The sequence below is a fragment of the Paramormyrops kingsleyae genome, chromosome 3 (assembly GCF_048594095.1).
Source record: "Paramormyrops kingsleyae isolate MSU_618 chromosome 3, PKINGS_0.4, whole genome shotgun sequence".
In the NCBI taxonomy this organism is placed as follows: domain Eukaryota; kingdom Metazoa; phylum Chordata; class Actinopteri; order Osteoglossiformes; family Mormyridae; genus Paramormyrops; species Paramormyrops kingsleyae.
The window spans coordinates 35,503,869-35,522,891 of NC_132799.1; the positions used below are offsets into that span (position 1 = coordinate 35,503,869).

General features: G+C 42.6%; 1 protein-coding gene across 3 annotated transcripts in view; it reads left to right on the forward strand.

Annotated features, from left to right (window-relative positions):
- The first annotated feature begins 4,667 nt into the window (after positions 1–4,667).
- The window catches only part of LOC111845663 (uncharacterized protein KIAA0930-like), a 28,342-nt gene continuing 13,986 nt past the window's right edge, over positions 4,668–19,023 (forward strand). For 2 of the 3 annotated variants that reach the window (XM_023815240.2, XM_023815241.2), the window contains exon 1: positions 4,668–5,607. In XM_023815240.2, the coding sequence (XP_023671008.2) occupies positions 5,466–5,607 (142 nt within the window). In that variant the 5' untranslated portion in view covers positions 4,668–5,465. Of the gene's footprint in view, positions 5,608–8,237; positions 8,379–19,023 lie in introns of those variants that run through there. The other variant, XM_072710211.1, reaches the window with a different exon arrangement.

Consider the following 19,023-nt stretch of genomic DNA (forward strand, 5'->3'; position numbering starts at 1 on the left):
CTGTCAATCCTTCAGGATATGAAGGATGTGTAATTATATTTAGAATTATTGTTATGTATCCCTGTATTGCTTGGGACTGGCTCCAGGCTGCCTTGGATGGAAGGATGGATGGATTGATTTTTATCAGCAGTTAGTAGTCGTAATATTAGTAGCATTAATATGAATGATTATTATTTCAATTATTGTTACTATTATTCATACATGTAACCCTAGCTGCAATGAAAATAGTGAGATGGGTGATTAAAAAAAAAAAAAACCTACGTCTACTTTACAGCGTGTCGTTGTTTGTTTGGTTTGGACACATGACAGCCTGTGAGATTTGCATGTTATGGCCATAAACCGTGACACTTGACGCCTTGGATTATTTATTTTGGGTGAAGCAGTTGGCCATGTAAGTGCTCATTTTCAGACGGTAACTCCGACGGTTTGAATTGTAACTCCTTTCCCTCAATTATGGGCTGTATGTCTCCCCCTGGCGCTCATTGATATTACTGCCGTGATTTGCTGATTATTTTTTCTTCCTGGATCTGCAGTGTTTGGACATGGGGCTGAAAGTAACATATTAGATTCTTCTATGTGTCATATAGAAAAATGCAGGATACTTTTGGGGATTGTTAGTCTGCTTATGGATTGTTTTCTTCAATGTGAAGTAAAAACACCACAAGGGACAGGTTGAATAGCGTGCATAGTAATACACCAGTCGTTATTATTTGTTACCTGTTAGACTACTGCTTACAAACTTTGTCAATAAAATATATTTTCCTCTGTATCCACTAAAAATGTATACAGGTAGGACTGTGAGGATCCTGTGCCTTTCTCAGCAAACACACAAGTCAAAGGGTTGTTGCAAATTGCAGGTCCAGTACAGCACAGGTCCAGTACAGCACAGGTCCTCCCGCAGAGAAAAGGAAGGATATATTCATGCATTCAGTGGGGGAGAATATTTTTGCATTTCCAGGGGGCACTCAGAGCAAACCCCCTGCATGATGCTAATCATCAGATATACATTGTGTACAAAAGTCTGGGCTCCCCTGGCCAAATGACATTCATTCAGTTATATAAATAAAAAGTAGAATAACTCCTGTAGGAAAGAGTGTGTTAAAAACAAGATATTTGCAAATAATCACTTTTTATTCCATGAACAGCATATTTATGCTAAATATGTAATTTGGCCATGGGGTGTCTTTTACTTTTACATGCAACTATAAATTCATTAATTATCAGCCACATATACTTTACCTTTGCTACATTTTAAATTAGGACCACATCTGTTAAACAGCAGCTTGTATGACAAAGTGCCAGTTTTTAACACAGGGGTGAGGGGTGGGTAATCTTATCCGCAAAGGGCAGGTGTGTATGCAGGTTTTTGGGATAACCTTTAGGTCAGCTGTTCAAACCCAGGTGTGCGGGCTCTTCAGCCAATCAGTCCTCTAATAAGTAATCTAATTAGGGAGTTGCAGCGAAAACCCGCATACACAGCGGCCGTTTGCGGATAAGAGCCACCCCTGCTTTAACGGCATGAGATGGGTGACCTATTAAACCAGACTGGTTCCCAGTGAACTTCATGTCACACAGGACAGGGTAATCAGTTGGTAAGTGTTTGGTAAGGTGATCATATCAACACAGTATTGTGCAGACAAAAAAAAAAATCAAGAAAATAAACACAAAATCCCACATGAACCTTTATATATCGTTATCATAGTTCTTAAAATAAGAGTGTCTTACTTAATTTTAAATGAAACGGATTCACCACCCAAAGCTCATGACCATAGGTGAGGGAAGGAACGTAGAACGACTGGTAAATCGAGAGCTTCGCCTTCCAGCTCAACTCCCTCTTCGCCACGACTGAACGGTACGGCGTCCACATTACTGCCGACACTGCGGCAATCCGACTGTCGATCTTCCGCTCCCTTCTTCCCTCACTTGTGAATAAGACCCCGAGATACTTAAGCTCCTTCTCTTGAGGCAGCAAACCCCTCCCCTCCTGGATAGGAGATTTCAGCAATGGGTGGACTCTCCTCTCCGGTACCCCGGAATAGCCCTTCCCACAGAGGCTGTGATGCCCCTGAAGTTGGAACACATCCTCTGATCTCCTTTCTTAAAGACTGGGACCACTACCCCAGTAATCCAAAGATCCGCCAATACGATTACGAAGTTGATCATCAACCTGGAGCCTGCACTCTGGTGCCAGGGGCACTTATGAACACCCCTATGTTCGAACATGGTGTCCGTTTTGGACAAACTACGGTTAGCACAGAAGTCCAATAAGGATCACCGCTCGGATTCTGATCGGGCAGGCCATTCTTCTCAATCACAGCCTTCCAGGTTTCACTGTCATTACTCACGTGAGCATTGAAGTCCCCCGGCAGAAAAATGGAGTCCCCAGAATGGGCACCTTCCAGCACCTCCTCCAAAAAGGTCAGATACTCTCAACTAGTGTTCAGTGGATATGCACAGACAACAGTCAGAGCCCATCCCCCAACTCAAAGTCGAAGGGGGGGGGCAACCCTATTGTCCACCGAGGTGAACTCTAACACACAGGCACCGAACCGGGGGGCTATAAATAGACCCACACCTGCCCAACGCCTCTCATCATGGGAAACTCAAAAATGGAATAGAGTCCAGTCCCTCTCCAGGAGTTGTTCCAGAGTCTGAGTCGTGAGTCAAGGAGAGCCCAACTATATATATTAGGTATCTCTCTACCTCCCACACCAGCTCCTTACTATGGGTCTTTCCCTCCAGAGAGGTTACATTCCATGTACCTAGAGCCAGTTTTGGTAGCTGACGATAAGTCTGCTGAGGCCCCTGCCTTCCACTGCCACCCGATCTCCATTGCACCCGACCGCCACGCCCTCCCCTTCCGGCTATGCCCAGCTACCAGGGGCTCCCCCCTTAAGCCTGGCACCAAGGCGGTGCCCCAACCTCCCCGATCTAGGTGGGGTCACATTATCCTTGCTGTAACTTTCCATGGGAGTCTTTATGAATTGCTCTTAGTCTGGCCGCTCACCTAGAACCAATATGCCTGGGGAGACCCTACCTGGGGCAATTGCCCCCGACAGCATAGCTCCTAGGATCATAGAGGCACGCAAACACCCCCACCGTGATAAGGTGGCGATTCATGAAGTTTTTTCCATAAAAAATTAAATGCTTTGTTCATCGGCATCACCAGTAATTATAAATATGAAAGTGGCTTGTCATGCAGGAATTCATATACTGTATGCCAAATTCCTATGTTACATTTGTGCTAAATCTTTGCTAAACACAGTAGCACAGTGGTGGTAAGAGTTCTAGAAAAATTAATCAAATTGAAGAGCACATCTTGGATCTTTTAACATTCCGCACACTGAAGACAGCTGTCGATCGGATCAGTCATTTACCCAAGTGACTTCTATAGCGCATAATAATACAGACATGGCAATGAAGATGCAGGGATATGCAGTGTCCACTTGGTGGTGCTGTATGCCCTAGAAAAATCACACGTTTAATTAAATAATTGTCATAAATAAACAAGAAAGTAGATAAACATTTTAAATAGCTATTGTGTAGAATGAAAAATAATTAGATCTGTTGCTTACATTTGTAGATTAATTAAAAATTTCTGGCACCATTTTACTCAGTATTGAATGTTGATCATTTACAAGAAAGTAGACTATCTCTGACTCACAAGTTTATTTAAAAAAAAGTCCAGACATTTATATCCAACCCAGCAGCACTTACTGGAACCTTTTTCACTAATTGCCAGTATCTGAGGAGATGTCACATGGTGTGTGTGTGTGTGTGTGTGTGTGTGTGTGTGTGTTCCTGCCGATGGTGACATCACCATCCAATCTGGGAACAATGACATCAAGAGATTGGCCGAATTGCTGGTGTTTCATGAAATATATCAGTCAGCAGAGCGACAGCAGCATGGCGTCTCTGGGGGTCAGTGTGGACTCATGGGGAGTGGATGTTGGCCAGCCTTCGTTCTGACCCTGTAAATGTGAAGTTGGCTCAGTTGTCACGTACTGTTATCTACTGCCTTGTGAAATGGACTCAAAGCAGCATAAGGAATGCAATCTATCAAAGCACACCATAATATAAAAATCCTTTCAAGGTTAAAACGATTAACATTGGATTTCATTTATCCATTTTTGAGGAAGCAAAGTCAGGCAGACCTGGGAACAATTGGGGGTAAGGGCCTTCGCTCAAGGGTCCAATGGTGACATCACTCTGCTGGCCCCACAATCTGTACTGATGCCCTTCCTGTGAGTGGTCCTAATTCACTGAGTTCCACATTGTTGCCTGTAGTTGTGGATGTGTTCAATATTCATGTATTACTCCTAGAACATTTCAGTATTATAAATACCACGTTTACCGAGTTAAAGACATTAAATCATGAAAATGTGTCAGTCTGGAGATAGAAAAACAAAAGATTCCTCTAAACTATTAACCATTGTTTTGCTATAAAGGGAACATTTGTGTTATCTTGATTTTCCAGATGCACTTTCCTGCAGAAGTCCTCATCTCTGTAATCATTTGCTCAGAAGCAACTTAGTTCTTTCTCCAGATTACTGGTAATGTCAGTGGTGAATACGGAAAGCGTTATAAACTAAAACAGTGAAGATACACCGCTCTGCAAAACACGCGTTACTTCCCCTTTAAGCGGGTCCTGGTGGCTCCATTGTAGGAAGAGGACATTCCCGTCGCGGAACCAGGCACGCCGCGTCCTGCCTGCGCCATTTGTCGCTCTTAAAAAGACCGGGTCTGAATTTGTCATCAAATAGTACTTGCTTTTTATTTGCAGTTCCAACGTATTTGATTTTAACTATCGCCATGAGATCGGTTCATTTGTCAGATATGATGACAGCAATGCTTTATGGAACTGTAATAATGTTCGCGGCCCTTTAATCTGTGAGCAGATGAGCGTAAACGGCTCTCCATGATGTATATTTCGCATGGAGTTTGTGTCAGCTTTTTGTCACGGGATTGCGCTTAATCATGTGTCAGACGGCAGACTACAGTCAGTTACTGCATTTGTATCAGTAAAACGGAGCAAATTCTGTCCTCAAGCTTGTCATGCCGCGCAGACAGGGCTGTCAAGTCGCGTCTGCGTCATGTGTCTTTGGTGCGCAGATTTTCATTTGCTTTATCTCCGGGTGTCTCGCATGCTGCGTCCTTGAGCTCCTCTAGTGCTACTAAGGTTCACAAAGGTCCATCTGCGATGTTGTTTTGCGTGATCGAAGCCGACGTGATCGCGCTGAGACTCCCCCCTTTCCGCGGTACACACCTTGAAACCGGAATCCTAATCCGAATGACAGCCGGAAAATAGTCAGACATCTCCCGGAACAAGAAGCAAAGATCATCCCGTATCTGAAGGGGAATATCCCGTCCTCCTCCTCCTCCCCCCACCCCCTAGCACCGCCGACGCCCTCCCCTCCGCTCGGATCATTTCGCCGCTGCAGAAGGGACATGATCTCAGCTCGGGAATGGCATCCTCGCAGAGTCACTGTAGGGCTGAGGGGCCGGGAGACGCCGGCGATGAGCTGGACCAGTCTTTGCAGGAGATGCTGAAAGCAATCGCCGACGAACGAAACCGGCTCAACATGAAGCAGGAAATCACCAGTTTAAGTAAGTTTCTTTACCTTTACATATAACCCAACTGACACCCTGGCGATCAGCTGTTTTGGTATGTTTCTTATATATGTTGTCGTTTCATTGCGTGGTCTTCAGTGAGTTGATAGGCTGTCTTTAATGTATCCAACAAAACAATGTGTCGAATGCAAGCACCAATGTCTACGTGATCTTTGTAAAACTAACTAGTCCGATGTACAGCTGCATGTGTCAAGTAGCCTATATGTTAAAATGGCTTAAAACCTAAGTAACATACATATATGTGTTAAACATGTTGTTTAGCAAAAATTTTGAAGATGGTGCTGTCGATTTTACCCAAAATTCTATTACATCTGTATAATTATCTATATATGATCTGGCCTAAGAGACTAGGCATTATCCACAATGCAAAGCTTACTTAAATGTTTCTTTAAAACAAAAAGATCGGCTACTCATCATTAGAAATGTTTTGTTAGCATTATAAGAGGAAAGCCAGAATAGATGTTTTAATAACTGAATTATGATCAGGCTTTATAAGGTATCCTGATGCTGAGGCTCATTCACAACTAACTAGGAACTATGATCATGCTTTTCTTTGACTCCCAGCTTTGTGACCATGTCTCCATTCTAGAGAAGGTTAATAGGACTGGCTTATTTAATATAGGCTAAAGCTTCAGATGCCAAAGAAATAACGAGGCCCTGTAGCCTATAAGCCTTTGTGGCCGTATACAGTCTGCATTAATTGAACCTCCTTAATTAGTTTGATTTAGCACGTTTTCAATGTAGGTGACGCGCTTTCGGTAAAAAAAAGTCAATTTGCTTATCAAGTGAAATTCATATGAATTATCTAACCGTATCGCAAGAATAATAATGAGTTTGACAGCAAAAACGTATGAAGCTAGCACACGTATTTATTAAAGCAACGCGTGTGTTTGTGGTAATCGTCGCAGAGTTTAATTATAATTTAAATTGTTTTCTTGGTGTTTTTTTGAATGGCTTTATCCGAGACAACGATGCATTTGTATGCAGTGGATTATGGAAGCAGTATAACGATAGTATTTAACTCAAAGTAGAATATTTAAATTAAACCCAGCTGGTGTATATGGGTTTACACAATTCATCAGCATATTAATTGTGATGTATTTTCAGTTGGTCTCTCTAGTAGGTGAACTATGTTCAAATAGACACATTGATACAGATCACTGTTTCTAAACCTAACCTATTGATAAGTTAATTATGTTGTAATGCCTTCATGAAACCTCTTAGAAACTCTGCAGAAAGTCCAGTGCAACGACAGATATGCATATTTTACCTGACCTCTAATATATACTGAAAGTAAGAAAGTCCTATATGGTACGCCACAGAATGAAGATGATGACCTGGGTGTTTGTATGTAAACTGAAAACTCGATAAAGGGGAAGTCTATTAGAGGAACTCAGACTGCTAAATGCAGTTCTTTCTGAGCAGATATCAAGGACCAAAGACGTGTTCAGTTTCATGTTTTGGAACTGCAGTTCAGTTGATCATTAAAATGTAAATAAAAAAAATCAATGAACACAACTTACAGCTGCTTTTGGTGGAAAGACGATAGGGAGGCAGAAAGAGCTTGACGCTGAAGGACGCACGGGTTTAGAACCTTGTCGTATCGGTCGGAGGGCAGTACTTGCCGCATGCTCGCGTTCGATTTCACAGGCGAGCAAAATGCATGTGGAGCATTATGGTGTGTACCGTCTGACCCTGCACTTCGTGTCTATTCCCCGTTTGGCCAGCAGGTGTTCCTGCCCAGGGGGCAAGGAAAACACACTAGGGGCTTAAGGGCAAGCAACAGAGAGGAGAACAGGATGGCCAGTAACACCTACTGGACAAACGGGAAAGAGACATGAAGGGGAGGGTTGGACAGTACAGACCCTGACAGTGGAGCATCCGTGTGTGTTTTTGTTTGGGCTGAAGACCTTTTTATTGCTGTCACATTTACATTTAGAGAACTGGTACTTACGATGGATGGATGGATAGATGGATAGGCTTCGTTTGTTTTTCATTTATTTCCCTATTCTGTCTCACAAAGTAGAATACAGTGATTTTATTGTATTTTATAAGTGTTAGAGCAACCTTTGTTATGAGAACAAGAAAGTTCTTTGAGTTTGAATTGGGTTCACCTGTTGTGGAACCTTTAAAGTCTGGTTTGTTACGTCAAGTCATTTCAGTCAGATTTGATTTACATGTTCTACGCTGCTGCTGTTTACAACTGTTGCATGCAGAGTAGTGCAGGCCTTTATTTAGACCCATTTGCGGATTGCGTTTGTGATTTGTGTGAGAGGGCACGACCTGACAGATCTTCAGCACGTTATGACCGCTAAGGCGTGAATGAGGTTGATTTTTAGAAGGTCAAATTTATGATGACGTGGCTGGAAAGTAGCCCTCAAGTTTCGGCCCGTGCCCGCTTATGGGCAATGGCTGGGAGAGGAAGGATCTCGGTTCTTTATCGGATTGACGCAGATGGGCAGACCACCCGCGGTGGGTCCCTTCTGTCGTTGGAGATTAGCTCCCTGCAGACGGAGACCTGCGACTTCTCCAGAATGCGGCTTTTCAGGGTGTGCCTTAGGTTAGCCACAAACTGTAATGGTTTCTATTTAACAATAGACAAAGCCACCTCCGTTTTCTCTCTTCCCTTTCGGGAGTTCAGACGTCCTCATGCATCGCTGCGTGTGGCTGCAAAGCAGCATTGTGTCGCCGACTTGCCGCCTGGCCACAGCTGGCTCACGGTTAACTTCCTCCTGTTTCAGCCAGAGGTAGAAAAAGCCGCTCTGATGCGAAGCACAGCTTTATTTCAGGGATCGATTGTTGCAGAAAGTCAGAAGTAGAGAGGAAGCACGATTATACAGATGTAAGGTATCACTAATGGACAGAGAAATGCCGTACAGTCGACATAAAATGTATGTTCCTGTTCTTCAGTTGTTCTGTGGTTTCTGTCCACTATACTGTGCTTTTCTGCTCTGGGCAGAGCAGTGTGTTAGCAGACTTCGTTGTTAAGCTCCTTTTAGGTTTATAATGCAATAAAATAGATTTTCTGCAAGACTTTGTGCATGAGTCTCACGCCAGGATGCGTGATAGTTGGCAACCCTTCCTCTGGGGGAATCCCCCTTCTCTCACTAAAATGAGATCCTCGTCCACCTGTCATTCAGTTTGAGCAGGTATGACAGGTGGCTTTTTCCCTTCATTTCCGTATCCGAAAATCGAAAGGAATACACTGCAGTACATTTTGTGTGTTTTGTCTATTCCTTCTTAAAGTCTTAACATGAAATGCAGGTAAAGGTTGCAGTAATGTTACTGTAGAGACAATAAAGGACATCTTAATGTGAATAGTATGTTTGTTTAACTCCTGATCATCTAAGCCTTGATGATTAAACCCTGCATTCAAAGGGGCTTCCAACAGTTGCTTTCTACACCTCTACTCTAACTTCTGTTGTCTTGCTTGTCTTTCTACATAAGTAATATGAAATTTTCATTGTTTTTTCTTGGCTGGTTGACCCTGATCAGGGTAAGAGTTTGGAAGATGGATTTGTTGGATGCTTTTTTGTTTGTTGAAATTCTGTATAGTACTCTAGGGGCCAGCTATACGTTAGCCTCATGTGAAATCTTTGATGAACGGAGAAACGTTTAACTCCACATTGAAAGGGTCTCACTAGTCAGAGAGGCCATTGGTAGACTTAACTGCTGAACTCTTTGAGAATCCAGATCTCTCTCGTGGGAGTTTTACTTGCACAAAAAAATTCTGAGGGCCAAAGGAAAAATGATTGGTTCAGAGAGAGAACCAATCAGATTATAGGGGAGGTGGGTACAATATATCTGATTGGTTGGTCCTGCTTCCTCTAGTTGCTTGGACCCACCTCCATTACAATCTGATTGTTCTCACTGAACCAATTTCGCTTTCTGTCCTCAGAACTCCCTTGAGACTAGATCTCAAATGAAGAAATGCTAGCCTGACAGGCATAATTCTCAAGGCCTCCTCAAGTCACACACAGCTGCTGGTATTTCCCTAAACTTCAGACCTGGTTTTCATAAATGCTTACAATGCAGATTGCAATCTCTGTTGTATCATACCAGTCATTTCACAGACCAGCAAGTTTAAACCTGTTTTTTCATGAGAATCTTTCAGAATTCTATTCTTTCCTTATCAGCGATAGCTACTTACTTTAGCTGCGGAAAACACATGTTTAGTAAGTCACAAAACTTTGGAGACGTTTTTGTTAGCATAACATTATTGCATAGGATCATCAGCTAAATTTTAATGACATTACAAGGATAACTTCAAGTCTTTCTCCTTGAACTGTGGACATTGTGGTGGCGCGGGAGGTAGTGCTATCGTTCGGCAACCAGAGGGTTGCAGGTTCAAGCCCTGGTTCTTCCTCACCCCATCAAAGTGTCCTTGAGCAAGACACTGAACCCCAAATTGCTCCCGGTGTGCAGGTTGGTGCCTTGCATGGCAGCCTCCACCACTGGTGTGTGAATGTGAGTGTGGATGGTGAATGTGAGGCATGTATTGTAAAACGCTTTGAGTACTCGTAGGAGTAGAAAAGCGCTATATAAATGCAGTCCATTTATTGTGTCTTTCTCCTTGAACTGTGGACATTGTGTCTTTCTGCTTGACTCCCACAGAGACCATTCTACACATTCAGCCTGTGAGTTGCGACTAACCCCGACGCCGGTATTGTCTGACGCCAGCCCATTGCGTCCTTTTCTCTCTTCCCAATTGTTCCCACTTCTACAGCTGGTTTTTGGCCCGGACTTTTTAGGAAATGCACAGAGCTGCAGGACACAACAGTGGCAGCTGAACCAAAACCCTTCGGTGCACCAAACCTGGCCCAGTGGAAGTTGAATATACTTGTGTGCCGCTTCCGGTTAAGACACTCTTCCGTCTTGTTAGGGTCCACGTCCTAAAATAGCATAACTGGCGTGCTTTCTGCTGGCCATCCCTGGAGATTTCTCCTGGGCTTCGGGTGCCAGCTGGCTACTGCCCATGGAGAAGGAACATCTGGCCTCTTAGTAACTCTTCTCTCTGCCCCTAACCCATTTCTCTGGGACAGCTTCCAGAATCAATTACTAGATGCTGCTCGAACTGTGGCTCGGCTGATGAACCTGAAGCGGGTTGTTGACATCGAGAGAGTCATCTTGTTCCTTTGTGTTTATCGCTTTCTAGTTCCTGAACCAGACTCTGTCATTTACAGAAGCCGTGTTTCAGTCTGCTGTGGAGTTAAATCCAAATTCAGACACTCCAAAGAGTGTCCTGAAGGCCCTGAACTGGAGAAACATCAGCCAGAAGAATCAGGAGATTATGTGCTGTCAGAATCGGTAGTTTATGCCCTGTGAGGACTGGAAACCCCTCCTGTGAGGGGGAACACCCAACGCTGATGTTAATCACTGGCTAGTGTTGTGGCTGGCATGTTCATTGCTGAGGATACTGAAAATGATGGAAGATGGATGGATGGAGGGAGGGATGGGTGGATGGATGGATGGACGGACATTTATTTCATATAAACATCTTGACATTAGGCCTGTTTTAATGATATGCCAAAGCATGGAATGCATTTCTGTGGAGGGTGAACAGGAATAACTACAGACAGGAACCTGAGTCCTTATGACCTGCTACCTGCCAGAGCTTGAGGAGAGCCACTGAGACCAGGGCGGAGCTGCCGGTGAAACCGTATAGGCTGGTGTATAAGCTCCTGTCAGTCTTTGGTGAAGTCAGCATCCATGAATATGAATATGAATATGAATAGGCACCTCATTCTGGCAGCCCATGAAAAAGCAATTGCACTTGGGTATTTGAAAGTGGTGGGGACAGTTAAACCCCAGCCCTCATATCCTGTTGGAACCTCACTGTCTTTATTAGATTCAAGGTCGTGTGCCTCTCCACCCTTGTGGGAAAACATTCCCCAGAATACATCTGCGTGCCTAAATTTGAATTATCGATGCCAATTTCTGCTGCAATGTGTCTAGAATACAAATGAATATGTATCAATAGTGTCTGTAATAAGCAAAGCTTGCTTTATGATCTGCTATAATAACGACTGGCATTGGGGAATTTCAGGTAATTTAGTGAGTTATTGTATCTCATAAGAAGCTGTATTCAGCATTGTTACAGAAGAGCTTACTTAATTACCTAATTAGTGTGGCATAGTGAGGTAGCTATCTGGAGATTTGCTTGAACCTGGTTTTTGGATAAATTCATTACATCCACAGAGTAAGTCATGCAGAAGCTTGTAATTTCAAATGGCAATCTGTAAGAGCGTGACGAGTGCAATGTCAGTCTGATTCCCCCCCCCCCCCCCCCGCCCCCAAGCTGCTGTGCTGTATTTTGCTCGTGGTTCGACTGCTGTTGTTATTTATCACAGTGGCAAAATCTGGAAGTGGGACCTAGTCTGTTTTCTGTTCCGCTCCTTTGGCTGAAGATTGTAGTCAAAACACAGTATATAAAGGGGAATAGGGATAAGGTAACCTTTCTTTATGGCCTCTATCCTCAAATGATACAACTCTTTGTTGTCCTCCTAAATGGTACTTTTCTGTGCACGGCATTCTGAAATACACTGTAGTAGTCTCCTGCAGTGGTACTTCCCTATGCATGGGCTCCTGAAATGTTACATCTTTAAGAATGATCTTCTGAAATGGTCCATCTATATAAACGGCCTCCTGAAATGGTATTTCTCTATGCACATCCTCCTGAAACAGTAGACAGGAGTGAATCTAGAGGATCCACACCCAGCTACCACATGGCATTTGGGGTTCACTGCTGTTACCTCACATTCCTCTCTCTGTGACCAATGACCCGTCGACCCGCGTGTTTCCAACCCTCTTGTGAGCACGAGCAGTATCAGAGCATGCCTGACAGCAAACTGGCTAACTGATAGGAAGCAGCGAGTAGTTATTAGAGGCACTATGTCACAGTGGGCCTCCGTTTATAGTGGGGTACCGCAGGGTTCAATTTTAGGACCACTATTGTTCCTAATTTACATTAATGATATTGACACGAATACATACAGTAAACTGGTTAAATTTGCAGACGACACTAAGGTGGGCGGGGTAGCAGATACTAATCTAGCAGCAGAGAGGCTCCAACGGGATCTGGATTTAATTAGCGAATGGGCTGATACTTGGCAGATGAAATTTAACACAGATAAATGTAAGGTAATCCATGCAGGGAGCAGAAATATACAGTACAGATATTTTATGGGTTCCACTGAAATAAAGGTAGCTGATTACGAGAAAGATCTCGGTATGTATGTTGATGCTTCCATGTCCCACTCTCGCCAATGTGGGGAAGCAATAAAAAAGGCGAACAGAATGTTGGGTTATATCTCTAGATGTGTGGAGTTTAAGTCAAGGGAGGTGATGTTACACTTATATAATTCCTTGGTAAGACCCCACCTAGAATACTGTGTGCAGGTTTGGTCACCATACCTCAAGAAGGACATTGCTGCCTTAGAAAAGGTGCAACGAAGAGCTACGAGAATGATTCCTGGTCTTAGAGGAATGTCTTACGAGGAGAGGTTAGCGGAACTGAATCTGTTCAGCCTTGAGCAAAGGAGGCTAAGGGGGGATATGATTCAGGTCTATAAGATTCTAACGGGTCTGGATGCCGTTCAGCCAAATGACTATTTCAATATTAGTCTAAATACTAGAACTCGTGGCCATAAGTGGAAATTAGCGGGAGAACATTTTAAAACAAATTTGAGGAAGCACTTCTTTACACAGCGTGTAGTCAGAGTATGGAATAGTCTTCCTGCTATTGTAGTGGAAGCTAAAACCATGGGTTCCTTTAAATCAGAGCTAGATAAGATTTTAACAACTCTGAGCTATTAGCTAAGTTCTCCCCAAACGAGCTTGATGGGCCGAATGGCCTCCTCTCGTTTGTAAATTTCTTATGTTCTTATGAAGTCACATGACTAGGACTGCACGATATCACATTTCGACATGTGACATTTCAGTAAATAATACTGCGATATTTATTTTTTTTAAAAAAAGGACTTGAAATTACGCAAAATAAACTCTAGCCAAATAGTACTTATCTAACAATAGTGTGTCTAGTAAGTTGGCGGTGTTGCCACAAGTTGTCAACAGACACAAAGCAGTGCCGACAAATGCAGTGTGATTATTGTGTGGGCACGTTGCAGTGACGATGCTGGAACGATATATGGTGCAGTGCTACTTACGACCCCATGTCCACTGTGCTGGTGTGTTTATGTACCTTACAGGCTATTCTATTAGCCACATGAGTTTAGGATTAATAAATCTCAATAAGATTGTCATTTGGAGCCTGTCATTGTTATGTACCGTTTAATCATGCAAAGTGCTTTTATTGAGGCTAAACTGTATGTTTCCTGATAGCTCTTCATCCCACGTGAAAGTGCATCACATGGGCTGTTTAAATGGTTCCTTGGTGATGTTTTTAGTGCTAAGTGACCTCAGTCTGACCGTATGAAGTAGACGCCTGCACGTCCCATCTAGTAGACTCCATATTCCTTAACGCTCTTCATGGGACATGCCGCTACAGACAGCAAGCAAGATCTTTGATTCTGTGAGTCTGTGATTTGCCTCCCCCTCACGTCTCAACACCAGGCCTGCTCACTTTAAAGATTCAGGGTCCAGCAGATGTCTAACCCATAAAGCCCTCTAAGAGTGTTCATCTAAATGGAGACTCCCAGCAGCTTGAATCATGGCTGTAGCTATCTGGCAGTGTGGCGTAGGGCTGACGGGATTATTCCACATAGTCGATGACGTAAATGCTGAAATTGCGTCATCAGTATTTTAAATTGATGCATTGTTTTAATTATTTTAATGAAATTACCTTAGTGATTTCTAAAACACTTCTTTCTGACAAATGTTTTCCTTTAGTATCACTATGTAATTGTGGGAGTATTTCAAATGACCACAAATCAAAAAGGTGGTTTTACACTGCAGAGTTTCGGCACTGGTGATATGCACGAGCCCCCGTAGAGGCGCTATTCTGGGTGACTGACCCCCAGAAAAGGTAAAACGACCTTAAATGTTTTTTATTCATGTTTATGAAATTACCATTATTATGGAGAGCTTTTTAATATCTTTTGTCCTTGTATCTACTAAATACATTTGTTAATAAAGCCATAAAAATGACTTGCTGCTACTTTAGAATTTCCAAGGAATAAGTGAAGAAAATGTTTAGTCTAGAATCTGGGCTTATTCTACGTTGAATGACGGTGCCAGGGTGTGTTTGGGCGCATTGGGCTGCTTGGGACCAATGTTGTTATTATAGTAAACTAAAACTAAAATTCAAAAATAATAATCCATCCATCCACCCATTTTCTGAAACCGTTTAATCCCAACTGGCGTCGCGGGGGGGACCAGAGCCCATCCCAGGAACAACGGGTGCAGGCGGCAACCAACCCTGGGCAGATGCCAACACACCGCAGGGCACAAGAATAATAATAATAATTGAAATGAAATAAAAATACATTTACCAAAAAACATGTCAGACTGCAGACTGCAAAAAGTACTGGCATCCACCAACATCTTTTACCATTTTCCACAATATCTCCTCTTGTTAAGGATGCTGTGGTTGCTGATCTGTGCCTTTTTTAACTTCAGTACTTACCGCTTCTAAAACAGTAGCATGTGGTTTCGCTAACCAAGTTTGTTAAACATAAGGATACTTTGAATTTATACAGGTTACAAACATATGGGCATCACAGTACGCATCTCATGAATATTATAGGCGTGCTACTAGTCTGCTTATCGAATTGTGGCAGTAAGTAATGTCTGTATGGTGCCGAAAAAGCCGATGTCCTTTATCGTTAGCAGCAGCCTTAGTGGAGGGTATGTGTAAAAAGTCAGTCCTGACAGCTGTGACATCAAGGAAAGACATCCAAGTTCCTCTCAAGAAAAGTCCATTCCTGCAAAGGCTACACCACCACCCACTCAACATGCAAACAAACTTGCAGTGTTTATGTGAGCCCACAGGGGGCATAGTTGTTAAGGAGGTGACCTTCTACAGGATCACTTCCCAGATAGAGGGCCTTATTTTGCAAATCATTTAAGTCTCTCTAAGTCCGTCAGCAGATTGAATTTGTAATACAGACATTACATGTGGTGTCATCAGTTGTCTCCCCAAAGGCCTGGAAGTCATTCTGGAGGAAGAGAAATAGGGACATAGAACAGGCAGCAAATGGAGATGTAAAACTGCTAAACAGAAGCAGGATTCAGACACCATGCACAGCAGGGCACCACTGCGGTGACAGCAAGGCTGTCTTTCTGCAGACTCTTGCCTAGTTCTTTTATGTTTTACGTTGACAGGTGTGATCAAAGCTGCCGTTCACGTCTGCAGCAGCCACGTCGTCATGACCCATATTTATACTGCTCTCTGGAATCATCCCAAATCTCTTAACCAGACAACAAACATGCGTACATGTGCTTTGTAGCTGGGCCGGGGGATTGGCACGTTTTGTTTGTAAAACAATGCCAGTTGAATACATAAAAATGCCCCCACTCTCATAACTCAATAACCCTGATCACTGAATTTACTTTTTTTTAGAGAATGCGGTTATTTTTCAGTTTCAGAAGTGCTGGATAAGACATGCCAGATTAAGATGAAGCAGAGAGACCAATTTAGACACAGACTACAATACTGCACAAAAAATGACAGCTATCTATCTATCTGTCTATCTATCTGTCTAATCTTAGGGATGTGCCTCAGTTTCAAAGTCACGGTTCGGTACATTTTCGGTATAGCGGAGGTAAAAGAAACAAAACATAAATTAATTATTTTTTTCTTTATTAAACTGTGGTTTACTGAACAATATAACTGTCAGTCTCTGTCAGTACTGCTGCAACCTACTGATAAACTAAAATTTACTTGAAAGTAAATCAAAATAAATATTCTCTCAAAAAAATAAAATTAACATCCATTAAGGTGCACATTTAGAAAATTAGCTGTACCCGATCTGTACTGTATTCTATGGAAGCCCGTTTCCGCCAGGTAGTAAAAAAAATATAAGCCATGGAATCTCGCAATTGCGACTTAGTAAGTCACAATTGCGACTTTAAATCTCGCAATTGCAACTTTATATCTCGCAATTGTGACTTAGTAAGTCAGAATTCTGACTTTATATCTCACAATTGCGACTTTATATCTCGCAATTGCGACTTAGTATCTCGAAACAAGTTTCTAGCTTTAATAACTTTTCACGGAAGTAAGGTGGGGTGTTTTTAATGACAGAATCGTGTTGTCCAGTACACATACAACGATGCACACCGATTATTTTTGCGCTTCAAACCATTTCGTGATTTGTGCAAAATCGTGTTAATAGCTAATATTATAGGTGCTGTCAGCTGTAATGACATGGTGGTTTGGCATTTTGGGCTCATGGCGACTGATGTACACCCCTTTGTTTCCCAGATTGCTTTACGTACAAATTTTTATTAATTTCTGAATGTTTGAATGTATCCGTATAATGTGCAATGGGACAATACATGAATGGGTTAATAACTTTAAAACTAGACAAGACAGACACTTCTAGTGAAGTGTGCTTTGATCAGTGGACTACAGGGAACAATGCACACCCCTTGGATTTTCAGAATAACTTTCTCTCTATCAGTTATTAATTATATATTGTATCCATATTACATGGAATAGGGGTAATGCACTAAAGGGTTAATAGCTCCGAAACAAAATGAGACAGCCATGTCCCATGCATTGTGCATGGATCAGGGGAACCTGGGGGACAATGGACACCCCTTGGATTTTCAAGATCACGTTCTCTAAAACAGCTATTAATTAATACACTGTGTGCATATTACATGCCATAAGGGCAATGCACTAAAGGGTTAATTGCTCTGAAACAAAATGAGACAGTCATGTCCTATGAAGTGTGCCTTGATCAGTGGAGTCAGGGGGCAATGCACACCCCTTGGATTTTCAAGATCACTTTCTGTCTAACAGTTTAATTATTACATCTTATCCATATTACATGCCATTGCTCCATTTCATACATATTGACAGTTAATTGATAACACAAATTAATCCATAAGTAAGTTGTAAAGTGTGATTTAGGCAGTGCACCGTGGGACAAAGTAAATCTATCACAGCTGAATTGCTTGATTACGTGTTTCGTAATCGGTGTGCATCGTTATCTGTGTACTGGACAACACGATTCTGTCATTAAAAACGCCCCACCTTACTTCCGTGAAAAGTTATTAAAGCTCGAAACTTGTTTCGAGATACTAAGTCGCAATTGCGAGATATAAAGTCGCAATTGTGACTTACTAAGTCGCAATTGCGAGATTCCGTGGCATATATTTTTTTTACTACCTGGCAGAAACGGGCTTCCATAGTATTCACATTAGCAGCTTTCAGCTTCGTGTTAGAACTGTGCAACACAAATATTGTCTCAAAAAAAATGCAAAGCATGACAAAATAAACATCCATTATGGTGCAGCATTTAAAAAAATACCTGTGCTGTACTTGTATTCACATTAACGTCTTCCGGCTTCCCATTAGGACGTACGCACGTATGCGTAGTGGCGCTGCTTAATCCTCCCCTTTCCGAATGCTGCTCGGGGGAAACACACTTAACACTTTTGCTGCATTCCTTCGCCACATTTGCGTACCTAATCAAAAGACCCGTACTTAAAATTTTTCTATACAAATACGTGTACCGTTAAACTTCTAATATGTAATATATATTCATAAATTCATATACATGGTGACAATGACGTTCTCAACCACCATGCCACCTGCTGCCAAGTGGAAGCAAAGGGTGGTTTATCGAAAGCCGCTGAATCATTACATTACTGTTTTTTTATCCACTGTGTTGTATATATTCATGTGCTATAGCTACACATGTAGATACATGAATTTAACAGCATGTAAATGTATTCATAAATGTCTGTGGATGGGGAAATCTTTAAAAGCAAGGAGGGTGGGGCGGGGGGGGGGGGCACTGGTTTCTATGTAGAGACTGAATTACCTTGAAAGGGAATAAACAGATTGCTGAAAATGTCAGTTTCCAGATAGAATAATCTCCTGTGTAATTATATTTGCTCAACTTATTTGCTGTACATTTCCTGATTGTAATGTTAGGCTTGCAAATGGGAACAAAGTCTTGCCCGGATTAAACATTTAACTTATTTTAAATATTTTTAACGTAACGGGTCCATGACGGGTGCCTGTCAAAATCCATGCTTGTGGTATGAAATGTAAGGCCGGCCATCAGCGATGGTGCTAACTTACCTGATCTGGAGTAGCTGGTCGGCGGCAGCACACAGGGAGTCCTGAGCACTCAGCCAGCCCATTCAGCTAGGAAACATCAAAGGCGTGCATTAGTGACGTTAGTGACGTTGGCGACGCTGCCCCGGGTGGCACACGAGGCTCGGCGATGCCGCGCAAACGCAGGGACGCGCGATCAG